General features: G+C 37.7%; 1 protein-coding gene across 1 annotated transcript in view; it reads right to left on the bottom strand.

Moving 5' to 3' along the window:
• Positions 1-8,628: 8,628 nt before the first annotated feature.
• LOC128871908 (uncharacterized) overlaps positions 8,629-26,017 on the bottom strand; it is a 54,470-nt gene continuing 37,081 nt past the window's right edge. Inside the window, exon 6 of the mRNA XM_054114080.1 lies at positions 8,629-9,179. Within this exon, the coding sequence (XP_053970055.1) occupies positions 8,791-9,179 (389 nt within the window). The 3' untranslated portion in view covers positions 8,629-8,790. The remainder of the gene's footprint in view (positions 9,180-26,017) is intronic.

Here is a 26,017-nt window from a genome sequence, read left to right on the forward strand (position 1 = left end):
TTGCCCAAATTTATATTCCACATACAATTTCATCGAATGCAGCAGAAATTAAAATTAAATAAATTGTGACAAATCGACTTACGCTTCACTGGCCAACTCATTTTGACAATAATTAAAACAGAACTAAGAATGTGCACTCAACGACTACTCTGCATTATGAGAGGCTCTTGTATGCAGAACCCTTCTAACCGTCAACATATTGAGAATTGAGGGCTTTTGAGTTGATACTTCGTTTTATAGAAGCTTGCGCTAACGAAGCTATAACCGTTAATACATTTCGAAGGTTTTCATGCTCGACATTTCTTCGTTTATAGGTATATGGAGCATTTTTGTAAAGGAAATTTTCTAACAACCAGGTTTTTCCAGCAATAATTATGTTATATTGAGTTATTCGTTTTATCGAGGTTCATTATTTCAAGACTTCGCTGTATATGCATAGATGTATTTATAGCAAGGGTAACAGGTGGAAAAACAACTACATCGGCGAGCCTTCCCGGGGAAACATTACCGCTAGAATACAAACGAGAAACAGGCACTGAGCGTACAATATCGATTATCCTGTTAAATATCCCAGTTCTTACTTTGAAGATCATCCACTGTATTGAACTGAGAGTATTCCACCCAGCTCTTAGAAAACGCACATAAAAGTGGGGTATGGAAAGGACTTGGCACCAATCATATTGTGAAATTTTAAGTGAGTCATTACTTGGAAATTAAAAGTCAAGCCAGATTTTAATATTCTGTTATTTCACTGAATGTAATTTAATGTAATTAAATATTAATTTAATCTATCCGCCCAGTTTAACTAAATAATACCAAGGCAAACGCGTTAATATTGTACGAGCACTTACGAGCAGCTGCGAGGCACTGTGACAAATACGAGAATCGGAGTTTTAAAAAAAGGACACATTTCATATTTATTTTAAGACCCAGAGTAATCTTTTAGCATAAAGTATTGATTTCATTTTAATTCTAGAGCCACACCGCTTCCAAATGATAAACCAAAGTGTATTTGAGCAGCTCTAAAGAACAGAATGTTTCCAGTCCAAGCTTCTTTTTTTACCAGCTTCTTGTATTTGACAACTGTTACCCTAGTGGGTATCTCTTTTGATAGTTATTTAGTCGAAAATATAAAATTAAAGAAATTGAGTTCGATTTTACTCGAGAGCCCTTTTAAAAATAATTCAACTCGAACACTAAGACAATTTCGTTAAACATTTGAATATTTTCGGTCTTTATGATCATCCACGTAGCCGAATGGGTTGGTACGTAACTACCTTTCGAAAGTGCCTAGGTGCGAATCTCCGGGCATGAAATATTAAATGACATGAACGACAATGAAAAAACCGTTCAAAATTGACTTAGCACTGTAGGTCCCAACATTTGTAGAACAACATTAAGACGTACGCCACAAATAGTAGTAGAAGCACGGAAAAACACCCAACTGAAGTGTACGCGGCAATTATTAATTATTTATTTTTGTATATGAACGTCTAAAAGAGCTCGGAATATCAAAGTGAATAAACAAGTTTTAATCATGGACTCAGTACAATACCAAAAAATTAGTGTAGGCTCGTTTCAAAAGTTCAGTACAAAAAAAGATCACACAACATGCGCCTAAATGGATTGCGATGTATTGCCTATTGAACAACAGTTCCAATAGTGTACCTTACCTACAAATCTCGTCTCTTAGTAGTCGGTTCATAAAATAAACTGTTATTAATCACATCTAGGAACATTGTTTACCCTTTTCCTACCAACCACAATTTTGGATTGCGCTCGCGAAAAAAAAAAACCGTGAATTTATCGAAATAAACAAATTTATAAAATTATTTGTTTCAAATTAATTAAAATTATTTTAAATATTCCTCCGGCACCACCAACTTCAAATCAAAACAAAAAAAAAAAAAAACACAAATAAAGATAAGATAAAAATGCTCATTGATCGAGAATTTCACAGAATTGCTGATCGGAAGTGGCGAATGGAAACTACTTGCGTTACGACCAGACAAATCTGGCCATCCTACAATCTGAAACAGACAAAAACCCTTATAAGTCTTTCGAAACACGAACTAAGGCATATACTATCTCTTATCACCGGCCACTGCTTTTTGAGCACTCACGCACGTCGGCTCGGGGTTCCTCAAAACGACCTGCGCAGATACTGCGAGGACGAAGATGAGGAAGTATCGAGCAGGCAGTTGCTGTGCAGTTGTCCCGGTCTAGCCAGAAGTCGACTCGCTCTTCTAGGCTCTCCAACAATTGACAATCTTTCAGTACTCTTCGAATCTCTCATCAAATTCTTGAAACGAATTAATATCTTTGACCAAAATCTACAATAAAAAATTCGGTTAGGTGGGGAAATCATATAATGGACCCAACTTGCGGTCTATGTGGCACTCCGATGCGGGGTCACCCTTAAAACAACCAACCAACCAACCAAGATGGGCAATCCGAGAAAACTGATAAATTACTTTTCTATATCAAACCAAGAGCTTCAGAAAAACTTGGTTTCATCAATTTTTTCATCTCCTTTAGCCGAATACCGAACAGTGTAATGAACAACCATTAAATTTTTGTAATTTAATTTGAATTGAAAAAACCCGAATTTGAAAGACCCTGCATATAATAAAAGTGCAATACGCTTGAGTAATGCATTGCAGTGGAAACTTAAAGCAACAAATTTTGAACATTCCTGCACATACATATCTCCTCTTTCCCCAACCACACTTTTTCTCTCTATTCAACAACAAAAATGTTATCACACTCGTACTGCTCTTTTAGTTAGTAAATAAAAGTTCTGCAGCTTTGTCCTTCAAGCAATGCAACTTCTTAATGAAGTGACTGAGCAACCAGAAGAATTTAACAAGTTTTAAGCTCAACTAAGCAAGAGAAGGCTAAATAAAATCATTTTAGTCTCTAAAGCATACAAATTTTTGTTGCGAAACACTAAACTTTCGTTTTTCACTGATATTTGGTATCAGCAAGAAAAAATTTGCTCTCCCTATTGCATGAACGGCACCAAGGACAAAACAAAATAAGACAAAAAGACACATAAAATTTGTCGCTAAAATGAGACAAATACAAAATGCGACAAATACAAAATAAAATATGTACGAGTATTACTTGACTAGGCGGCCGCCGTAGCCGAATGGGTTGGTGCGCAACTACCATTCGAATTCACAGAGAGAACGTCGGTTCGATGAAAACACCAAAATTAAGAAAAACATTTTTCTAATAGCGGTCGCCCCTCGGCAGCCAATGGCAAACCTCCGAGTGTATTTCTGCCATGAAAAAGCTCCTCATAAAAATATCCGCCGTTCGGAGTCGGCTTAAAACTGTAGGTCCCTCCATTTTGTGGAACAACATCAAGACGCACACCACCAAATAGGAGGAGGAGCTCGGCCAAACACCCAAAAAGGGTGTATGCGCCAATTAAATATATACTATATACATATATGTATATTACTTGACTAGACTTGAAAGGTTTAGGTGGAGTTTCGGATGCGAGTTTCTATGCCTTGATGTCGCTCTTAAAATGTGGATGATTCTCTGAGAAACTATTTGATAACAGGAAAGAAACTAAAGGTTTGCCTTTGCCCAGTCACCCAATTAAATTAACTTTTTCAGAAAGAAAATAGTGAATTTATTAATTCATTCCAGTCATTTCCAGTTCAGCTGGCTTCCATCTAAAAATAATGGCGAAAAGTGTATAAGACTTTTACGTAAGCTTTTTCGTTCTAGAAAGCTCTTAAGCTCTTCATACTTGTAAGCTATTTTGTTTTTTTAGTTAGAGAAACTTCAACTACTCCTAAGGCTATGGTTACTGAGAATCCGAATTATGACGAAATGTTGTTCGGACGGCTAAGTACGAAATCTTCGTCGAGGAAAAGAGCTTACCCTGTGCGCGCTTTCTGATAGTCCACGGTGGAGACTATTTGGAAGGTGTGGCCAACATCAGACCGTTAACCGGAATTTGAAGAAGTCAGCTGATTTGCTGACGTAACCGGAGATGTGACAGCAATTTGTTTACAACAAAATTTGTTGGTGATACTCGTATAAACAAAATCAACACAGTCACCACTTACCTTACTTCGTTGTCGTCTAAACAACGACTGATTGGACGAGGATGTGAGTGAAATGAGGGCTGAATTCTGCTGCCGAATTTTCTAGGACATGGCAGCCGAAGTTGCACTCACAAATATGCTTCGAGTGGCCCCACCTTGCAGTCTTGGTTGCTGCCTCGCAGCAAAGATTGGCGAATTTTATTTATTTTCTTATTTAGAAAGTAGAAGCGTGCCTTAATAATTTGGAATTCAAAATGATAATTTTGAGGGTTATTGGGTTGCTGCAATAAAAATCGCTATTCGTTAAAAGAAAAGATTTCTAGTTCTGCATGCCTCCTTAGAAGCATTTTAAACTATTTTTTGTAACTCCCTCCGCCCATGCAGTTTTTATAAGCCCTAAGCTTAAGGTCTTCCATAATTATGAAAAGCGCGGTTTGATGGCGAATTTTAGCAAGTTTTCGCACCGAAACGGCTTAAGTTTTACGAAACCTTTCACGCACAGTTTTAATCGTCTTCCTAGTTCTCATGGATCGATTTCTTTCAATTTTCTTTTCTTTTCTTTATTTGCATACTTCCAGTATCAACAAAGCGTACAACGGTTCGCTGAACAAATCTTTTGTTTACATTAAACCTTTTCAGGGACTTCACAATTTCATGAGCAAATTCAGCTCCGAAACAAGCCCACGCTGGATGTCCATGCTATGAAATGAAATGTGGACTAAATAACAGCTCCAAGGCGCATTCATTACAGGTGGTGCGTTTTATTGTCACAGCAAAATAGAAAACAAAGAATGAATTCGCCTAGTTTTATTCTATGCTGACAGCCTAATGGACACGGCGAAAGAAAGAGAAAAACAAATCAGCTGATTTACCAACACCACCTTTAATAGATTGGCACTAAGAAAGCAATGCAAGGGGTATATAAAATGTTTGCCATTGCCTACCGAGGGACGACTGCTTTGTAAAAAAATTGTTCTATCATTTTTACCGTTTCGAGCTGTGGTAAACAAGAATAGCACCCCATAACCGGGTTTAGATATTACCCACAATTGTAAGTAGTCAATCTTCGGCTTTTTTCATATGCATAATATTCTCTTGTGATCCCACTTTCTCACAGATTAGAATCGCATTGTTTATTTAACTCACTGGATGCCGATACTGATTAGAATTAATTTGAGAATTCGCTTAATAAAATGTGTCCATGTACGTGGTATACGAAGTTTGTAATTTTTGAATTAACAATATTTGCCATTTAATTGCGAATTGCCCTAAAATAAAACTAAATTTGTATTTGCTATTGTTTTATTGTATGGCCACTAGCTCGAGGTTTTCTTTTTTGTTTTTGAAAGAGGTGTGCAATTCTTTTACCGCTCGCAAATAATGTAATCAGATTGTGCGATTGGTCACGCGAAGCTCTGACCATTGAGACTCATACGATGCGATTTTCTGTACAACTCGTTTACCCAAAATGATTTCATGTATAGCTCCGGTTGAGTACAAATGAAATGAGGTACAAAATTAAATCGCTTATGATTATAAAGGAAACTATACACGCGGAAGGCAAACATAGGAGAATAATGAAAAAAAAATTTGATGAATATAAAATTGGCTGATTTGGTAAAAAATTTGGCTGAATCTACTTGTATAAATGATTGGTGTGATTGAATGTAAAGTAAAACTTAAAAAATACTACATATTGGAAGTTTTCATTCAATAATAAGCTACTATTAAAAGTACAGCCATTAAAACTATTTATTGATTACCGACAGAAACTCCATTTGAAGTTTTTAACAAAGGTTGCCTTCGTAAACTATCATTTTGCATTTGCTATTTTATCCACGCGTGCTGAATTGTAGCTTTCTCATTAATTTTGTTGTATTTCATCAAAAGTTGTGCACTTTACGTCACTTTTATTCTTGTATTTTTCTTTTTTCTGTTCCAGAGATCGGAATTCAATGAAATCTATCCACATTCCGCGGTCAGTCAATTCCAGCTTGCGCGTGCGGGTAAAAAAAAAAAACTAAAAAGAACAAATTGTATGAAATGCGCTAATATGCAGTGTATGCAACACTACACAGACAAGAAAAAAACAAATTTTCATACAACCTTAATGAATGAAATCATATTAGAGCTATCGACGAGCAACGAACTGAATTCACATTACTCCAGTATATCGAATTGCCTCGACTAATTTAAGCGATGCTTTTTTTGACAATTTCAACTTTTTTGTTAACCCTTCTCTTAAAGTTTTACTAATTATTCATACAGAGTGCTAACATTCCTGTAAAGTTAAAGAAATGCTTACAAATAAAATTGAAAATTTTTGTTAAAGCTTGAAAATTTCGCACACCCATTTGAGTAGTTGCGCAATGAATGAAATTCGAGCGCGTGTCAAACTAGATGCACTACTCGATGGCCGGGTACTTAGAGCTCTATTTTACATATGTATAATTCTGGTCCAAATGAGCCTCCTTGGAGCTCTTGAAGCCAGCCAACTAACTTAGCCTATTGCACACTAAATACGACTTAACTTTGAATGTTTCGACTATTCTCAAAGGCTGCTTTACAGTGATGTTTACTTACAACCATTACTATATTAGTAAGTTCGTAGCCATTTTATTTTTATTTTTAGTCTTGAAAGCAATTTTTAAATTAATTAATTTCTGTAATAATAATAATTCTTCCACTAGTTATGAGTCCATTGGTCTACAAGGTGAAGTCCGAAATAAAAAGACTGGCATCATACAAATGTTTTTTAATGAGTTAGTGCATTGGAAGTTACATCCCTAGCTGGAAGTTACATTCACTGCCAGTGAAAGCTTGATGGCATTCGGTTCAGTGGAAGCGAAGTTATTGCTTCTAACGTGTCAGTACGTTTGTGTCATCGGTACAAAAATGAGTTTCGAACAAAGAAATAATATAAAATTTTGTTTTAAAATCGGTAAAACGTTTACCGAAACATTTGAATTGATAAAAAAAAGTTTATGGCGATGATTGTCTGTCTCGTGCCAGAGTTCATGAGAGGCTTACACGTTTCAGAGATGGTTGTGAGAACACAAATGACAATGAACATTAGGGTCCCCAAAATCAGTAATCACCGAAAACTCCATCGAATTGTTCTCAAATTTATCAAAAATGCACCGAAATCATCGTTGAAATTCATGGAATCGGAGTTGGATATTTCCAAAACATCGATTTATCGCATTATAACTGATCATTCGGGCTTACGAAAAGTCTGTGCACGTTTCATTCCGCACAAGTTAACTGAGGACCAAAAATTGCTCAGAACTCAGCATTCGAAAGACCTCTTTAAAGAGGCGAACACTTCCCTTACAACATTATTACTGGTGATGAAAAGTGGTGTTTCCAACATGAAGCTGAAGCTAAGCGTCAAACTGCCGAATGAAAGACGAGCCACCACACAAAAAATCGTGTTTGGAGAAGTCAAAAATCAAGACGATGCTCATTTGTTTTTACGATTCCAAGGGGATTGTCCTCAAGAAGTTCGTGCCAATAGGCCAAACTTGGCGTTTTTGTTGCATCGTATTCGTCGTATTCGCCCTGAATACCGCGAAGTAGGAAGCTGCTGCTTATTGCATGATAATTAATCATCCCATCGATCCACTCTTGTGACTGATTTTTTGACTAGAAATCACATTTTAACCATCAATCACTCACCGTATTCGCCTGATATGGCTCCCTGTAACGTCTACCTATTCGGAAAATTGCATTTCTAATAAAAGGAAAACGTTTTGCGTCCGTAGAAGCCATCCAGAAGGCTTGTACCGACATCCTGAAGTAGATTCTGGTCAATGACCTAAAACAATCTTCCGAAAAGCTTTAAGATCGCGCAAAACAGTATATCGAGGTCAGAGGTCGGAGGTAAAGTCGAAGTTTTCAGAAAAAAGCTTCTGTCGTTTCTATTTGAGCTCAGTCTTGTTTATTTTGGACTTCATATTGTATACCTAAATGCAAAAGAACGTTTAATAATTTTTGAACCTCTCTCGTTCGATAGAAAACACTCTTAAAATTTCACCTGCAATAAATAGGCATTCAAATTAGGACCATCAGGTTACTAGCCCATATGTAATGCGCAATCTTGCCCAGTTGCGACGATTATCAGAAGTAAGAAGGCTAGCGGTGTAGGGAGCCTCGCTTTAATACTTACTAATTATAGCTACTTAATTTTTTAAGAAGCTCCAACTCACTTGAGAGCAATCAAATGCTTATCTTATAATTGCTTGGCGCAAGTTGTTTTTGTCTTCAACATTTGAGTGCTATACCACATGAATCCCGAGCATTTTGTGTAGGGTACCAAAGTATTGCCTTTGAGCAAAAACAAAACGAAACACAAAAAAACTACTCATATAAAAGTAAATAAAAAAAAAACGGAGAAAGTTTTGCTGAAGCAATGAAGCAATAAATCCGCGCTTTTTCTCTACCATTCCGTTATGTCTGTTTTGTGTTTTCGTGCGCGCTTGTAGTTATCAAAAATCAAACTTTTTCAGCAGCGTTGCTTAGCTCTCCTATCCCTGCTGATATTCCCGCCCATCACGCGCCACACATCATCCCTTAAGACCACCAAACTCGGACATCGCTCATGTGCGGAGGAAGTGCACACGACATTATTGCATTTGATTTCCGTTTGTTATTAACTTGTCCAGCTGACGCGGGAAGTGCGGCATAGAGGAGACGGAGTAGTATAACAGTATGCGGTTGGTTGTTACTTTCCGGTTGCATCGTTGCCACCACAGCATCCTGCAGTTGGCTGTTTATCGGCTGCAACACCGCCGGCATCTACTTGAACCGCAGCAGTGACACCGCCACTCCCTGTAGCCGTCACGCCCGACATACCACCACCACCAGATTCCTTTACGGTAAATGTGACGTAGTAGCGCTTATTGCTATCCAACTTGTCCGACGGCAGTGAAATTAGTTGTTTGCTCTTGCCATGTGATAGCTCCAACGCAACTTTGCCGCCACCACAACCACTTCCGCTTGCACCACATCCGCCACTGGTAAGTATCTTTGGCAGATAGAAACTCCCCACGCCCGTCTTCTTATAGGGGCCGAATCCAAACTTGGGCATCGTATGATGGTTCATCATGGGTACTGAAAAACATAAAATAAAAACAACAACAAACATAGTTGTTAGTCTTTACATATACAATATAAATACAAAGTTGAGAAATTTCTTAGCTAATTAAAGTGCAAAAAAGTGATTACTGTGAATTTTACAGAAGATTAAGTCGTGGGCGAAATTCAGTTGGTCGTTAATGGCTGGCTAAGAGGGAGAGTTGCTGGTAAAGCATCACAGGAGTCACGACTAACTGTCACCGCAGTTTAATGTTAAATTATTTGATTTTGTTAAATCACCCCACAAAAACATCGAAATAGTAGATTTATGTATGTACTTGTGTGTATGTAGCGAAAAACCGCACAGATAGTAATTACAAAACAAAAAAAAAGAATAAACAGAATAACTAAATATTTGATGCTGTTCCAAAATATCTCCGTCTTAATTTCTTTTCTGTTAAGAAAATTGTAACAAGTATTTGGTAAATAAGCCAGAGGGGGTTGGGCTAACTTTGGAATATAATTTATTAAAGAAGTTTCAAGGATGGCAATACCGTGAGCTCGATTAAACTGCAACCGGTCTCTTTAGGGGACTAAAATCAAAATGTCAGAAACATCATCAAAGAAGCCGTCGCACTAGTGGTATGTGAGATAAGCTCCCACTTATTCTATAACAATCCTCCTTCGCGGCTGAATTCATAACATTTCGTTAGGATGAAGCCGCTTATACGAGGTGTGTTCAAAAAATAAGACGAAGTTTCAAATTTCGCGGGATACATACATTCGACTCTCGACATTTTTTTATATTGGTACACTCGTCTCGCAGATATGTTCACGGTTTGTTTGTGAGAGGCATAAATAAGACAAGTATTTTTTGTATGCGGCGATTTTCTACTATCCAAAAAAATGGATCAGAGAAGTTGCATGAAATTTTGTATAAAAAATGGAATTAAGTGTTCAAAAACACTTGAAATGTTGACAGTGGCATACGTTGAGAGCACTCGGGGTCAAAAAAAGGTTTACAAGTGGTACAAGCTTTTCACAGAAGGTCGAGAAGATGTGAATGACGGAGCTCGCTCTGAGCGCCTCAGTACCTCAACAATCGATGAAAATGTTTAGAAAGTGAAGAAAACTGTTATGGAGAATCGTCGAAACACAATTAGAGAAGTTGCTGAGGATGTCGTCATATTCGGTTTATCGGTTGGCTCATGCCATGCAATCTTTTCGGAAATTTTGTGCATGAAACGTGTGGCAGCGAATTCGTTCCAAAATTGCTGAATTTTGACCAAAAACCACGTCGCATGAGCATCGCTCAGGAATTGTTGAATCACGTCAAAGATGATCCTGATTTGCGTAAAAGGGGCATAATGTGTAACGAATCATGGGTGTATGGTTATGACATCGAAACCAAAGCCCAATCGCCCCAATGGAAGAATCCAGGGGAGCCAAGACCAAAAAAAGCACGCCGAGTTCGATCAAATGTCAAGGTTTCGCTCAATGTTTTCTTCGATTGCCATACATCAGGAGTTTTTACCACAAGGTTCGTACGGTAAATAAGGGTTATTACCTTGAACTTCTGTGCCGTTTGCGTGAAGCAATACGAAAAAAAAACGCCCGGAATGGTGGAAAAAAAATTATGGTTGTTGCATCATGATAATGCAACTGCTCACTCATCTGTGCTTGTGACAGATTATTTGGCCAAAACCGTTATCATACCTCAACCACCGTATTCACCAGATTTGGCCCCCGCGACTTTTTCCTGTTCGCAAGATTGAAGAGACCCATGAAAGGACGGGTTTTGCGACGATTGAGAAGATAAAAACCGGACCGCTGAGAGAGCTCGAGGACATACCGAAAAGTGCATATCAGAATTGTTTTGAGGATTGGAAAAAACGCTGGCAGCAGTGGGACTATGAGTGGGACTACTTTGAAGGTGATAAAATAGACATTGATGAATAAATAGATATTTTTTGAGAAAAATGAAAATTCACCTTATTTTTTTAACACAGTTGGAGTTGGTAGAAAATTCTAGACCACTTTCTTCCATTAAGGGGTTACATACTTCCAGAATTTCATAAAAAACCAATTTTTTTTTGATATTTCGAAAGTATCTTAAGAACATACTGTGAAATTTTCAGGCAGAAATTCCCAACATTATAGCTTCTACAGCCCATTACCTAGGTAGAGAGCGGTCAGCGCGCTCCTGTACCTCAAATTTTGAAACTCGTTTTCTCAAAACTACTTCCGGCACGGTCTGCATGATGACTCATACAGTTTTTAACATTTTTTGATGCGGCTTTTTTTAAATATCCGAAAGTGTCTTCTCTATAGATTTGATTTTTGGTATTTTTATTAAAAATTGTGTAAACATATTTAAATTGTGACATTTATGACGTAAAACCCGTACTTTTTGCAGAATTTTTCGAAATTCCAAAATCAGGCTCCACAGACTATAACTAAGAAGGTACCGCTTTATTTTATATTATATTACAATAATTTTTTTTTACTTTTTACAGATCCATCAACATTTCAAAGGGAAATGATGCAGGCCGTGGAGCAACTTTTTTCATTGTACTTTAGGTCGCGTGATTTTTTATATACTAATTTTTGTAAAGAAAAATTTAAATAAATATTATATATATATATATATATATAAAATTGACGCGTACACCCTTTTTGGGTGTTTGGCCGAGCTCTTCCTCCTATTTGTGGTGTGCGTATTGATGTTGTTCCACAAATGGAGGGACCTACAGTTTCAAGCCGACTCCGAACGGCAGATATTTTTATGAGGAGCTTTTTCATAGCAGAAATACAGTCGGAGGTTTGCCATTGCCTGCCAAGGGGCGACCGCTATTAGAAAAATGTTTTTTTTTTAATTCTGGTGTTTTCACCGAGATTCGAACCGACGTTCTCTCTGTGAATTCCGAATGGCAGTCGCGCACCAACCCATTCGGCTACGGCGGCCGAATGTATAATACTAATAAACATTTTATACATTTTTTTTAATATTTTTTGCTATTGTCATCCCTTCTAAAAACAGTTTTTCTTTTAGCGCATTTTTAGCGTTGCTGGACGTATGTAACCGCTTAATTATTTATTGTTTATTTCTATATATCAAGTCTTTGAATGTACAAATTCTAACCTATTAAGCCAGTGTACAATAGCATAATATTTACTAAAAAAAACGAATTAAGAAGCTGGACTAAGATGGCATACGGCCATGTAAAATCCGCATCAGAAGAATTAAAAACAAATTAAAATTCGCACATTCCCTAAAAATAGGAGCCACTTTTTATGATTTCAAAGTATCGAAAATTTTTGTAAAAAACACCAAACTGAATAGAATAGATTGGGAGGACAATCCTGGTCCCAGTAGGGATACTTATATGAACATGATAGAATAGTTCTTCTGCCATCAAGTGTTTTAAAGTCAATCAATGAACATCGAGAGCGGTACGATGGTAAGATTACTGAAAAGTTTAAAGATACTAACACAAAGCCTTATTCATCATCATCATCAGTCAGCGCTATTAACAGGGGTGGGTTTTGGCTTGCTACATTCTTCTCAGCCAGGCTTCTCTATCATTTGCTAGTGACCGCTAGTTTTTCACTCTAATTGTTTTCAGACCATCTTCGACGTCTAGTCTTCTTTTGCGCCGTTTCTCTCCGCTATCGGCGTATGGTCCATTATGGTTTTTTTGAGCGTGAGTGCTTTCTATTCGTATGATATGTCCCATCCATCTTGTCCTCTGCGATTTAATGAACTTGAATATATCGTTTTCGTTCATTAGGCCGAGCAGTTCCGACTTGCTCCGCAGCATGTACTCGCCTCTCTTATTTCGCTTCGGGCCAAATACAGGGTGGCTGATGAAAGCCGTTACCAAAAAAAAATGTGTGCCATTGCTGGGGTCCTGGAGTCGCTGCAATTTGTGCGGGTGATAAACGCTCGGAGTAGTGCGCGTTGTTGCCACGCTTTGTGTCCGGCGTTTACCTACACCGGTCGACCCTTCCTCGTTTTTTGTAAATTTTGTCTATTTGTATTCTCTGCAAATGTTGTGAATTTATTTAGATATACACTCTTTCTCTCTCTCTCTCCCTCTATCTTTGTCTGCCTTGAAAGTTTCCCTTCTGTTATGTGTACTACGCTACACGTACTTTTTAGTTTTTTCGATATTTTGAAAGTATCGTATCTTAAGAATATTCTCTGAAATTTTCAATATTCCGCGGAAATTCCGAATATTATATCAAACTTTAAACTCACTTATCTCGAAACGACTTTTTTCGGCCTGGTGTTGTCAAAAAACAGTGCGTGTAGCGTAGTACACATAACAGAAGTGAAACTTTCAAGGCAGACAAAGAAAGAGGGGGAGACCCGAAAGAGAATGAGAGAGAGAGAAAGAATATATATCTAAATAAATAATAACTTTTTTTCTTTTTAAGTTATCTGTTCCATTTTTGTTTTAATTTGCAGATTGATCTTTAAAATTTATTAAAATGGATAACTGGGACACGCAAACAAGAATTTGGATAGTCCGCCGCTATCACGCACTGGAGTACGTAGTTTTGGTACAGAGAGAGTACAGGCGGATGCTTGGCGGCGATCCCCCGAGCAGATGGACCATAATAAGACTGGTGAATAATTTTGCTGAGCAAGGAACGGTCGCAAGAAGGCCTTATCGTCGAAACCCACCAGTTCGGACGGAGGAAACGATCGCTGCTGTAGCTGCAGCTATACAAAGCAATCCAAGGGTTTCAACAAGAAGTTTATCTGCTCAACTTGGTGTCAGCCGACAGTCTTTGCAAACAATAATGCACAAAGATTTAGACTTATTTCCCTACAAAATTCAAATGGTTAACAAACTGAATGCAGCAGACTTGCCGACTAACATGTTTTGCCTTTTCATGTCTGATGAGGCCCATTTCGATTTAAACGGCAATGTGAACAAACAAAATTGTCGAATATGGAGTACTTCTAACCCACAGATACTCCACGAGACGGAATTGCATCCTCTTCGCGTGACAGTGTGGTGTGCGGTTTCTTCACGCTGTATTGTCGGGCCTTATTTTTTTGAAGAAAATGGTCACACCGTTACGGTTACTGGAGACCGTTATTTGAAAATGCTGAAAGAATTTTTCTATCCAGAACTACGCCGAAAGAGAATTCCTTTCAACTCTGTGTGGTTTCAACAAGATGGGGCAACGTCTCACATAGCCCAGACTGTTATGACAGAGTTGCGACGAAAATTTCCCAATAAACTGATTTCAAGAAACTCCGAATTTCGTTGGCCCCCCAGGTCGCCTGACCTTACTGCACCTGACTTTTTCTTGTGGGGTTTATGTAAACAAGAAGTTTATAAAACAAAGCCAACAAATTTGGATGAACTAAAACAATCCATTCGGGCAACAATTGCGGCTATTCCTGTCGCAACTCTCAAAGCAGCAATGAACAACTTTTTACTAAGATGCCGCACTTGTGTCAACGAGCATGGGGGCATTTAAATTCAATTATTTTTAAAACTAGTTAAGCTACATTTAATAAAATTTAATGACCTTCAACTTGAAAAAAAATAAATGAATTCCATACACTAAAAAAAAAGTTATTTGAGTTTCTTAATGTAGCAAAATTCATCAGCCACCCTGTATTTTACTCAGTATTTTCCATCCGAATACTTTTAGAAACTCTTCCACTAAATTCGTCACGCACCATACTTTGGAGTCATAAATTGCTATTGGCCGGACTATTGTTCTGGACATCAGCATCTTACTTGCTCTAGATAGAATTTTTGATTTAAACAGGTTCATGAAAATCTTTGCTTGCTGCGAGTAGACGCTTGTTACTAGAATGTCTAGATATTTAAATTTATCTAAGCCTTCAACAATATATTTGTTTATATCAAAACATAGACAGAACCTTGTATTTGATATTTTGCTGGTTCACAGCTAAATGAAACCTTTTGGCTGGCATTTCGACATTTTTAAAAAGATATCCGAGGTACCTTCTATTTCGAGCTAGTAAAACACCAAAATGAAGAAAAAGTTTTTTCGAATAGTGGTCGCCCCTCGGCAGGCAATGGCAAACCTCCGAATGTATTTTTGCCATGGAAAAGCTCCTCATAACATAACAAACATTTAGCAATGCTATAGGTATACCGCGGTATTTTTCACGCACGAGTTTGTCTCTCTTTTTATGATTTGAGACAATCATCCAGTCAACAATGCTTTCGACAGCGTTTCGCTTTTCCAGACCTCCGTGAGCAAAGTGTGGACTTTCTCCTCCCCCACTGGATCCGGGCTCTTAAATAGCTCCGCAGCCTGATTAGAGAGACCTATTTAGAAGGGTGTCCAGAAAACTGCGGCATGATTTTACCTCGATCTGACAAAAGCACCAATCAATGTTTAGCGAGTGCGTGGATTAGTGAGTGCAGAACCATTTCGGCATACGAATGTTAGCATCGAATATGGCGGTACTAAAGCATAGTCAACGTGGCTAGTGGAATTCAACTTAGAATCAAAACTAACGCACAAGTCTTTCATTTCTTAAACGGATTGTAGGGCAACGAAGATTGCAAGTATTAAATTTAAGTGAACAAGGGTGGACAGGGTGTAAGTGGGACTGCATTTAATAGACGTTTAAATATCATAATAGTTGGAAATTTATATTAGCCTGGGGGAAAAATAAATCCACTATTTTTACATAAAATATTTGAGAATTCGAAGAAGCCAAAATTGCACGCAATTGGCTGTTGGAGTATCGGCACCATAAACACCTTTCGCAACTTCAGCAGTCTGGCTTGCATTTTCGCCTTTATGAAAGAAATCTGTAAAATGTACCAAATTTTTCCTTTCTTGACTTCCCTTTTGAATACCCTGAAACCTACAACTGAATGGAACAAACAAAAAACAGCAAAATAATTCTTTTAGCGTGAAATGTCACCTCGACAATGAGCATAAACCTTAAATTGTTTAATCGATACTTTGCGAGACATCGATCACTACAGCCATCCACACGGAAAATAATGGATTTCTTTCTCCCCAAACTAATATTAACGAATCTGAAGTAATTTCGATTCAGTTCAATTCAGTATTCGAAAAGGGAAATATAAAACATTTTAGTTTTTTTAAAGAAACTTCCTAGTTTATTTCCACAGCCATTATTAAATATGATTGCCTAGCCGCTAATGCTTTTTAATTCATTGTGATTGTAATTCATTACTTTTCGAATTATTATTATTATTTTTTTTTTTTTAATATTTCCACAGCCTTTTAAACACAAACATAAATTAGTGGCATAGAAAAACAGAGTGTATAAAACTTACTACCACGTTGTAAGTTAAAGGTTACGTCGAAATTTTTCATTATCCTTCATAGATCTTAGCTAAGCCTTCGTTGTGTAAATTTTAAATTCTCGCACGCCTTCTCTAAAGTTCTTTGCGCTATGCAAGAAAAAGCTTTAGCAATGCCGTCTGATGGATCTTCCGGTGTCCGGTAGTGGGTGTGCAATTTATGCATATGTAATCATGTGCATTACTATGTATGTGTGCCGGCTTACATGAAGCGTTCCATGTCCATTGTTTTAAGTTTATATTCGCATTATTCTCACTAAGAAACTCGTTTTTTGTTACTTAACCAAAATAAATTGCATTTGCTGACTGTTGCTGCTCGTACGGCTCCTACGACAAGAATACTTACAACTCACAAATGTACATCAGTATGTGTGTATGAATGTATGTATGTACACAACAAATGATACATCACTGCCTGCGGGGACTCTTTCACCACTTTCCTGGTATGCGAACACTGTCACTAATGCAACATTACAACATCAAGCCGCTACATCAACTGCATATTGGAACACCAGTATAATCACCACTACCACAACAACTGATATTACAAAAAAGTTACCGGAATGTTCATATACTCCCATGCAGTCGCAATTTACTTGTATGTGTATGCAGTTACATGCATTCATGCAAGAAGAACCGAAATGGCTAAGATATTTCCGTAGCCAAAATGAAGCAGCATTGCAGGGGCTAGGAAGATGGTGAAAGGAGCGAGAATTCGGAGTAGCGTTGTAAAGTAGAAAATTAAAAAACAAAAAAAATTATAATAAAAGCCGTTCGTTGCATTTTTATACCCCACGGGGGACGCGCTGAAAAATCGTATCATTCGAGCACGATGTGAGCAAGGATTAAAAACTACGAAAGAAGCTGCAACAACAATGTCAGCAATGGACTTGATTGCAAACGAAAAGGACGAACAAGGATAACAGCTGAAAAAGCGACACAGTGACAGCGACGAAATGAAAGAAAAGCATCAAATAAAATAAATAGAAGGCGAAGCAAAAGTGACATTTAAATATCTAGGAATTTTAAGCGGAAGCAAACAGGAAAGTAATAAGGATATTCGAAAAGGGAAGAAAATGAGTTCAAAATAAATGCACACATATGGCCATTAAAGTAGGTAACCCCCACGTTCTTAAGGAAAATGCAAGCTTTTAAATTAATAGTAAGAGATACTCAATTGCATGTTGTTGCAGAGTTCAACGATTCAGCAGAGGCCAATCCAAATCCTTCTCCACCTAATCTTTCCAACGCAGAAGAGGCCTTCCTCCTCATCTGCCACCACCATCTGGTATCGCATCGAATACTTTTGTTTGTATCCATCCGAACGACATCACCCAGCCAACGTAGCCGCTGGATCTTTATTTGCAGCGCTATGTCTATGTCGTCGTAAAGCTCATACAGCTCATCGTTCCATCGACTACGATAGTCGCCGCTGCCAACGTGCAAAGGTCCAAAAATCTTACGCAGAATCTTTCTCTCATACACTTCAAGAGATGCCGCATCAGATGTTGTCATCATCCAAGCTTCTACGCTATAGATTTCATAGATTAATATATGTATACTAATATAAGAAATATTGTTTATGGAAAAAGAAATCTACTATTTTTGTGTAAAATTGAAAACTTCATTTAAGATGTTTCGGATTGTTCGCTTTGGATCAAATATGCACTGTTTTGTTGTGTAATTTGTTGTCATTTTAGGCTAGCTTCATAATGTCCCTCTCATAGAAGTGTTGGTCCTTATTGGCGAAAAACTGTAGCATTTGAATTTCGAAATATTCACTTGATTCCAATTTCACAATCACTCAGAAAGTTTTGCAATGAGAGAAAAAGGTGTTGATCGCCTGGTGCCAGGTCCGGATTGTATGGTGATGCATTAGACGGGTTTTTATGTTTGGCCGGGTCACAGTGTTTGGCCTTGCGTTGTCTTGATGGCACAGAACACCTCTTCTGTAGGCCAATTCGAGCCGTTTGTGGTCAATTGGTAGCTTCAAGGGGTCCAGTTGGTAGCAGTAGAGATCTGAATTTAGTGTTTGGCCACACGAAAGTAACTCATAATAAATAATTTCTTTAAAGCCACACCAAATACACAGTAGAATCTTCTTGGTTGTTAGTTCTGGTTTGGCCACCGTTTGTCAATATCGTCGTATGGGATCCATTTCTCTTCCTCAGTCACCATCTGTTTAAGAAATGGGGCGATGATACGACTACTAACATGCCGCTCAACTTCAGTTATTTCAGTGATATTGTCGACATTTTCGACGACGGGCCTGCCTGTCCGAAGTGCAACTTTAACACCAAAATTGTCTGAATGGAATCGACGAAGGCAAAATTGCTCGTAATTAGCTATTACAGCATTGGCACCGTAAACACCATTCAAAATTTCAACGGCTTGTCTTGCATTTTGACCTTTAATAAAGAAAAACAGTAAAATGCACAGAATTTTCTTAATTTTAGTGTAAAATGTCACCCTGACAACGAGCATAAATTTTAAATTAATCAATACTTTACGAAATATCGATCACTACATACATCTACTGAGAATATAATGAATTTCCTTTTGAAACTTAAACTAGTGACAATAGAAACAAAAAGGAAATATTCGTGTGATCATTAAAATAATTACGAAGTATATATATAGCGATATAATAAGAATTTTGTGATTTTACAATATAAAAAATTTTGTTTACATTATCGTAGTTTAATCAATAACCGCTTGATTGATGATTGTCAGTGACTTTTTGTATTCGAGTTGGCATAGAATTGATTATCTTACGACAGGTTGCTGTGGGAGTGGAACTCCATAATTCTTTGAGTTTTGTTATAAATCGGCCCGCTTTTTTAAATCTGCCCAAATGTTTTCATGCGGTTTAGGTTGGGTGACTGGCTTGGGTGACTGGCTTTAACATTATTTTGTAAAAACATTCTCGTGCTAGCATTGGGAAGTATTTTGGGTCATTATTTTGCATAAAAAGTCGCCTTAATGGCATATTCTCCTTATATAAATAGTAGCATCACTTTTTGAAGTATATTCTTGTAAAAAATGTGTCTATTTCTTTGGTGAATAGGTCTTTCTCCACACCACGATATGAATCTCCAAACCATGAAGTTGCCGCTACCGTTGGTTGGTTGGTTGAAGTGGGAATTCATCCAGAGTCCAACTAGCGCTTCCGTACCATTTTGTTGCCACATCCTCGCTACTAATTGTGTAACGCTTATTTTCAGTCTGTACGTTCTGTTTAAGAACCTTATAAGGTTGCTTCTAGGCCAGACAGTTGTTCGAGACTCTCGAACAGTGGTTTGTCCAGGGTAGACATTCTCCCTCTTCATAGAGCAGGGCATTCACTGAGGAAATGGAAAATCGTTTCCTTTTTCTATGATTGCTTACAACTGTGACAGAGTGTGTTGTGAGGGATGCCAGTTATACCACGAGTCTCCAGATGTCCCCTTATTAATGTTGAATTTTGTTTGAGGTTGAATGTGAGCCATAACGTCCTGCTAATTATGGCTGGTCTCTCCATCTGCATTCCACGATTTGTAAATATTTTATGGAAATTTAATTCTTGATTTCACCCTGTGTTGTGAATACCGATTCTGCAAGAATGCTATTCATGGTAGATCCCATTCTTGCCAGTTCGTCTGTAATGTTCCGATGTCCCGGGACCCAGATTAAGGTAACTTTCTGGCTTATACTTAGGGAGGTATAGCTATTTCAGTTTAGAAGTTGTTGTAACTGAATCCAGTGCCTGGATTGCAGCTTGGCTATCCGAAAGAATAGCGTCATTGCACTTAAAAGAGTAATCTGTGATTAGTAGCTTACAAGCTTCCACTATTGTCAATACTTTCGCCTGAAAGATAATGCAAATATCGGGAAGACGCACAGATTTTTCAGTTCCAAGTCTATGAGAATGTATACTCGTACCAGCTCCAATACCACAATCCGTTTTTGAACCATTTGTGTAGAGTGTAGTGTCGTTTAATAAAAGTCTCTTACTCCATTTCTCCAGAGATAGAAAGAGAGTGGTGAAATGCCTATTGAATATCACCGTTGAGAAGATGTAATCCGTCCTCCTCGAACTGAATTGAATTCATGGCATTAATAGACTAGCTTGACCAAAAGTGCAATAGACCGCCACCGTGCTTAACTATGTGTTCTGTGAGCCGTGGTGGGAAGTCTTGTCCTTTAGGAAATCTGACATTTCACCCAGCATCATTTTCCTCTTTCTTAAATTTGCTTGTTTCAACAGAGCAACTTTACGAGCTACTCTGCCTGGTAGGTTCATGTTGTACAATTGACGCCATACGGTTCCCGCTGATAGTGCGTTGTTGAATTCAGCTACAATGGCGACTTAAAAGGATCCCTCTTGGCAAGAGTCACAACTAAATTATCAGTAACGAAAGTCGTTTTCTTTTTGCCACCAAGTCGTTCTGTTATTATTTTTTTATTTTTTTGAGCTACAAGACATTTGCTACTAAAAAAGTTATTCACACCAAATATTTGCGACGAAAGCAAGGTACAGGCCAAAATCAAGATGGACTGACGAAGTAGAAGGCGACATAAAGAAACTCAGGGTCGGAGCAAATGGAGACATTTTATGCAGCACACCAAAGGTTCCACAGAGCTGTGGCGCCGAATGATGATGATGAAGGGCATTTAAAACCAAAATTTTGGACCATCCAAATGACTCAGCGAGAGATTTCTACGATTCTCTTGTTTTCGAAGATTAACCACAAGCCTCCTTTCCCAACTGTGTAATACTGCGCACGACCCATATTTGAAAGAAACTCATATTATTATCAGTTATTAACGAATAATCAATTCGCTACTTATTTATATTTTTACTTAGTTGGTAGTTTTACCGATAACGCAACTTTATATAAAGGATTTTTCAAATTCACAACGAAGCAGTGATGTCATTTGTAAAAATAGCGAAATTTTTAATTTTTTAATTTTATTTATAAGGAAATCGATAGGTAAAGGCAGCGTACTTATTTTAATGGCCATGTGTGTATGTACATATTTATTTACTTAATTGCGCTGTAGTCCCAAAGAAGTGGCGCAGTGGGAAGATGTCTCAGACACCACGGTAATTTATAAATGCGAAAGGCACAAGGAAAACGGCGAAATGAATTAGCAGTACAACGAAGTATATTACTAAAATCGATCTGTTGAATTTTCGAACTGTCATTTTCGCTATTTGCACTGTTTACCGGTTACAAAAGCATTAAACCCTGAATATCCAATAATTATGAGCATAAATTCCAAATTCATGGAGTCGCGTTACTGATCTCCATCATAAAATCAGGTTCAGACACTTTCGTAAAAAATATTTAAATGTACTTTATGCAGGTGGAGAAAATTGCAAGATCTAGAGCCTACTTCCCAAACGGCGAGAATCGTAAATAAATAAAAACTACTAAAATGTAATAGGCCGTTCCCGTAGCGGAATGGGTTTGTGCGTGATCACCGTTCGGAGCTGCATGACCCCAAGTACGAAACACAAAATTTTTGCCATGAAAAAGTTTCCCATGAAAACCATCTGCCGTTCAGAGGTGCGATAAAACTCTATGTCCCTCTATTTGTGGAACAACACCACAAATAGAAGTATGAGCTGAGTCAAACACCCATTAAGGGGTGAGAGCCAATTATATACATGTCCACATAAAAGCACTGCAGGAAAGCTAGGCAACAAGATACTCAAGATAGAAAGGCTCCACTCAATTTTCCTCCAGCAAGACCTATGGCGGCATAAACCACCACTATGCTCCCGAAACCTAGAAAATCTAGAATGAAAAAATATATCAGATTTCTTGCTGAAGTCAGCTTCTTCTTATTCTTCACGTCCCTAATGGCAATGTACTTCAATTGGTTCCAGTTCCGATGCTTCCAGCTCTTTCGATGTTTCCAGCTTCTCTTTCAACTGTTCACCTCCAAGTTTTCCTTGATCCACTGCCCGCACCATTCCATAGTGGTCCGACCAGAAGGCGTTGGCGGACAAAACTCAAAAGCTCATTTAATTAAGCTGAAAATATATATTTAGGGGTTTTAAGGATCAGTGATGACGAATCTGACCTTAGTTTTAGCAAATTTTAAATTCATTGAATACTATAAATACATTTTTACTTCCGTAATTAGCTGGTGAGTTCATTTTTACATTTTTCACGACCCCAGAGAGTACCACGTGGAGGTCTACGGTAAGGTTATTCTCTCCTCATTTTTTGTTTGTTTTTAGATTTTTTTTATTCTTTATTTTTTTCTTAATTTTTTTTTTAATTTTTAAATTTTTTTTACTGTAATCTGGTCAGGGTAACACCTTTTCTTAGCTTTGAGAATTTTATGGTAAGAAGGATATAGATCAATTCCTCTTTCTATTGCACCAGATCTTATAGAAAGATACTGATGCTTTGTCAGTCTATTAGCCACCAAGAAAGCTAAAGCTTCATCGCTGGTATAAGAGGTAAAAGTTTTAATGGGCTTAGGAATGTCTTCAACCATTTTAGAAGTATGTGCTACATGTCTCACTAAAATTGCACCCTGAACGTTACCTTCTGAGCCCAAATTTACTGATGCAGCATACGCCAATTCAGGCCCGCTTGATTTACGTAAATTCTCTAATTTACGTCTCTTGGAACGTTCGCAAACATCATTGAATGTTTTTACGGGCGGCCAACATTAGTACAGCTACCAGAGCCAGATGAAGAGGGTTTAAAGTTGTCGTTTCAGGGAAAATCAATTTTTTCAGCTAACCAAGATGCATTCTCATTTAATACGCGACCCCAATGTCTGTTACATCGTTCTAATTTTCTATTAATATCTTTACAAAAATTACTAACAATCTTCAAAACCTGATCTTTCAATTCTTTCACACTATCATGTTATTGAAGCTTCTCAAGAACGTAATCTTGTAATTCCAACTTCTTTGACTCAAAACTTTTTTTTTCTGAAGAACGCCAAAAATTAAATAACTCCTTTTTTTCAAAACTATACGTCATTTTGATTTTATTAATGGACTATGAATAAGTTCGTGCGTTTTTTTTCGAAATTTGAAACTTTATTGACGTAAAATGGTTACAAATTTAATATTCAAAATATTGTCCATCGCTTACTACTACTTTTTCCCATCTTTCTGGCAATTCACGGATTCCCTTTGTGAAAAATTCGGTCGGTTTTGCCGCAATCCACGAATCGATCCATTTTTTGACTTCATCGTAATTACGGAAGTGCTGGTCAGCCAGGCCATGTTGCATCGATCGAAGAGATAGTAATCGGATGGCGCAAGGTCTGGACTATACGGCGGGTGGGGTAGGACATCCCATTTGAGCGTTTCTAAGTATGTTTTGACCACTTGTGCAACATGTGGCCGAGCATTGTCATGTTGCAAAATAACTTTGTCGTGTCTATCGGCGTATTGCGGCCGTTTTTCTCGCAGTGCTCGGCTCAAACGCATCAATTGTCGTCGGTAGACATCCCCCGTAATCGTTTCATTCGGTTTCAGTAGCTCATAATACACAACACCCAGCTGGTCCCACCAGATACACAGCATAACCTTCAGGCCATGAATATTCTGCGCCGACGTCGATGTTGAAGCATGGCCAGGGTATCCATACGTTGCCCGACGTTTTGGATTGTCGTAATGGACCCACTTTTCATCGCCAGTCACAATTCGATGCAAAAAACCCTTTCTTTTGTGCCGTTGAAGCAGTTGTTCGCATGCCATAAAACGGCGTTCAACGTCTCTTGGCTTCAATTCATACGGCACCCAATGGCCTACCTTTCGGATCATTCCCATGGCTTTTAAACGTTTGGAAATGGTTGATTGATCAACTCCCAAAGTTTTTGCAACCTCTTCTTGCGTTTGAGCCGGATCTTGATCGAGCAATTCCTCCAATTCGGTATCCATGAACTTTGGCGGCGCACCCTCGCGTTCTTCGTCTTCCAAGCCAAAATCACCACTTTTAAAGCGTGCAAACCACTTCTGGCACGTTCGCTCAGATAGAGCATGCTCACCATAAACTTCCACCAAGATACGATGACTTTCGGCTGCTTTTTTCTTCATATTAAAATAATGAAGAAGAATTCCCCGCAAAAACACATTATTTGGCACGAAATTCGACATTTTCAAGTGTGGTAAAAATATTGTTGTTTACGCTTCAAATAAAAAACTTATACTGACGTTTGTGCCTTACGACAGTAGCTCTCCAATGAATGTTTGGAAATGTGGATCGATGGAATAATAATCAAGTTACGCCATCTGTTGTAAAACCGCACGAACTTATTCATAGTCCTATTATTCTCAGATGTTCGTAAGTATTCTAATCGGCTTATGCCCGTTCCTCCAGTGACAGATAAAAATGTTATATTATTATATATAATTTTATGGTATATAGTGTTATATATACATATATCATATTAATATTGTAATAATATTAAAAAAAAGTTTTGTTTTTTTAATAAAATTTTTTTTTTCTTTAGTTGTGTCTTAATGCTGATGGGGTCTGTGGTGTCTTTTTCTGTCTTTTACACAAAATTGCATAAGCCATATGTAACGTTTTGCCTGTGGGTAAATGCACAAAAGCTACATTACTTTTAATTTGCGCAACAGGTTTCAGTTTGAGATCATAACTGAAATATGTGGCTACATCACTCATGTTGATTTCAAGTGGACCGGTGTGGACCACTCGAAAAACTGATCTTAAAAAAAAAAAATTTTCGAAAAATTTTGAAATTTCAAAAAAAAAAAAATGGATTTTGTACCACTACTTAAGAGAATTATTACTGTTTCCGTTAATATATTCAATTATCTTTTTTTTTCAATATTTGGTTAACAATCAAATGGTAATATTTATTTGCAGACATGAAAATGAAACTCTTGTATGAAGTACGATTTGCATACAATTTCATGTTTAAAGTCAAAAAACTACAATGAAAATTTTTTTAAATTAAGTAATATTTTGAAGAAATCTGCCTTGAATATTTAAGAAAACATCTGCATTATCAAATTTTTATTTAAAAAATGTTGAAAAATTGAATTTTGTCCGGCCGCCGGACCACTGTGCATTCGTGAGAGGGTTCCGCTTCAATGCCTTTCGTGCAATGTCTGTAATCCATCTCCATTTTTGTCGTTTTAGAGCACTTCGATTGGCTTCATTTGCGTATTTTTCCGTAGATCTGAGTTCGAAATTGTTTTGGACCAAAAAAATGCGAAAGATTTTTCTCAGGCAGCGATTTATAAAAACCTGAAGGCTTCTAGTGACAAATTTGGTCACTTTCTATGCACAACAAGCATAAAGTAGAACCGACACTTTGGTAGGATTCGAAAAATTTCATTTTGTGTGAACGCTGATGTTGTTATTGCGCCACACAGAAGACCAAAGGCGGCTCTAGCTTTACCAACAAGATTTTACATCTTCATCCGTACTACCTTAAGGCCGTTGATAAAGATTATTCATAATGATCTAAGGTGTGCGGAGTTTCGTATGCGCCAACAATAGCTGGAGCCTACGTTCTTACCAGCGCCCCTGAGGTAATACC

Source organism: Anastrepha ludens, chromosome 2 (assembly GCF_028408465.1).
Source record: "Anastrepha ludens isolate Willacy chromosome 2, idAnaLude1.1, whole genome shotgun sequence".
Lineage (NCBI taxonomy): Eukaryota > Metazoa > Arthropoda > Insecta > Diptera > Tephritidae > Anastrepha > Anastrepha ludens.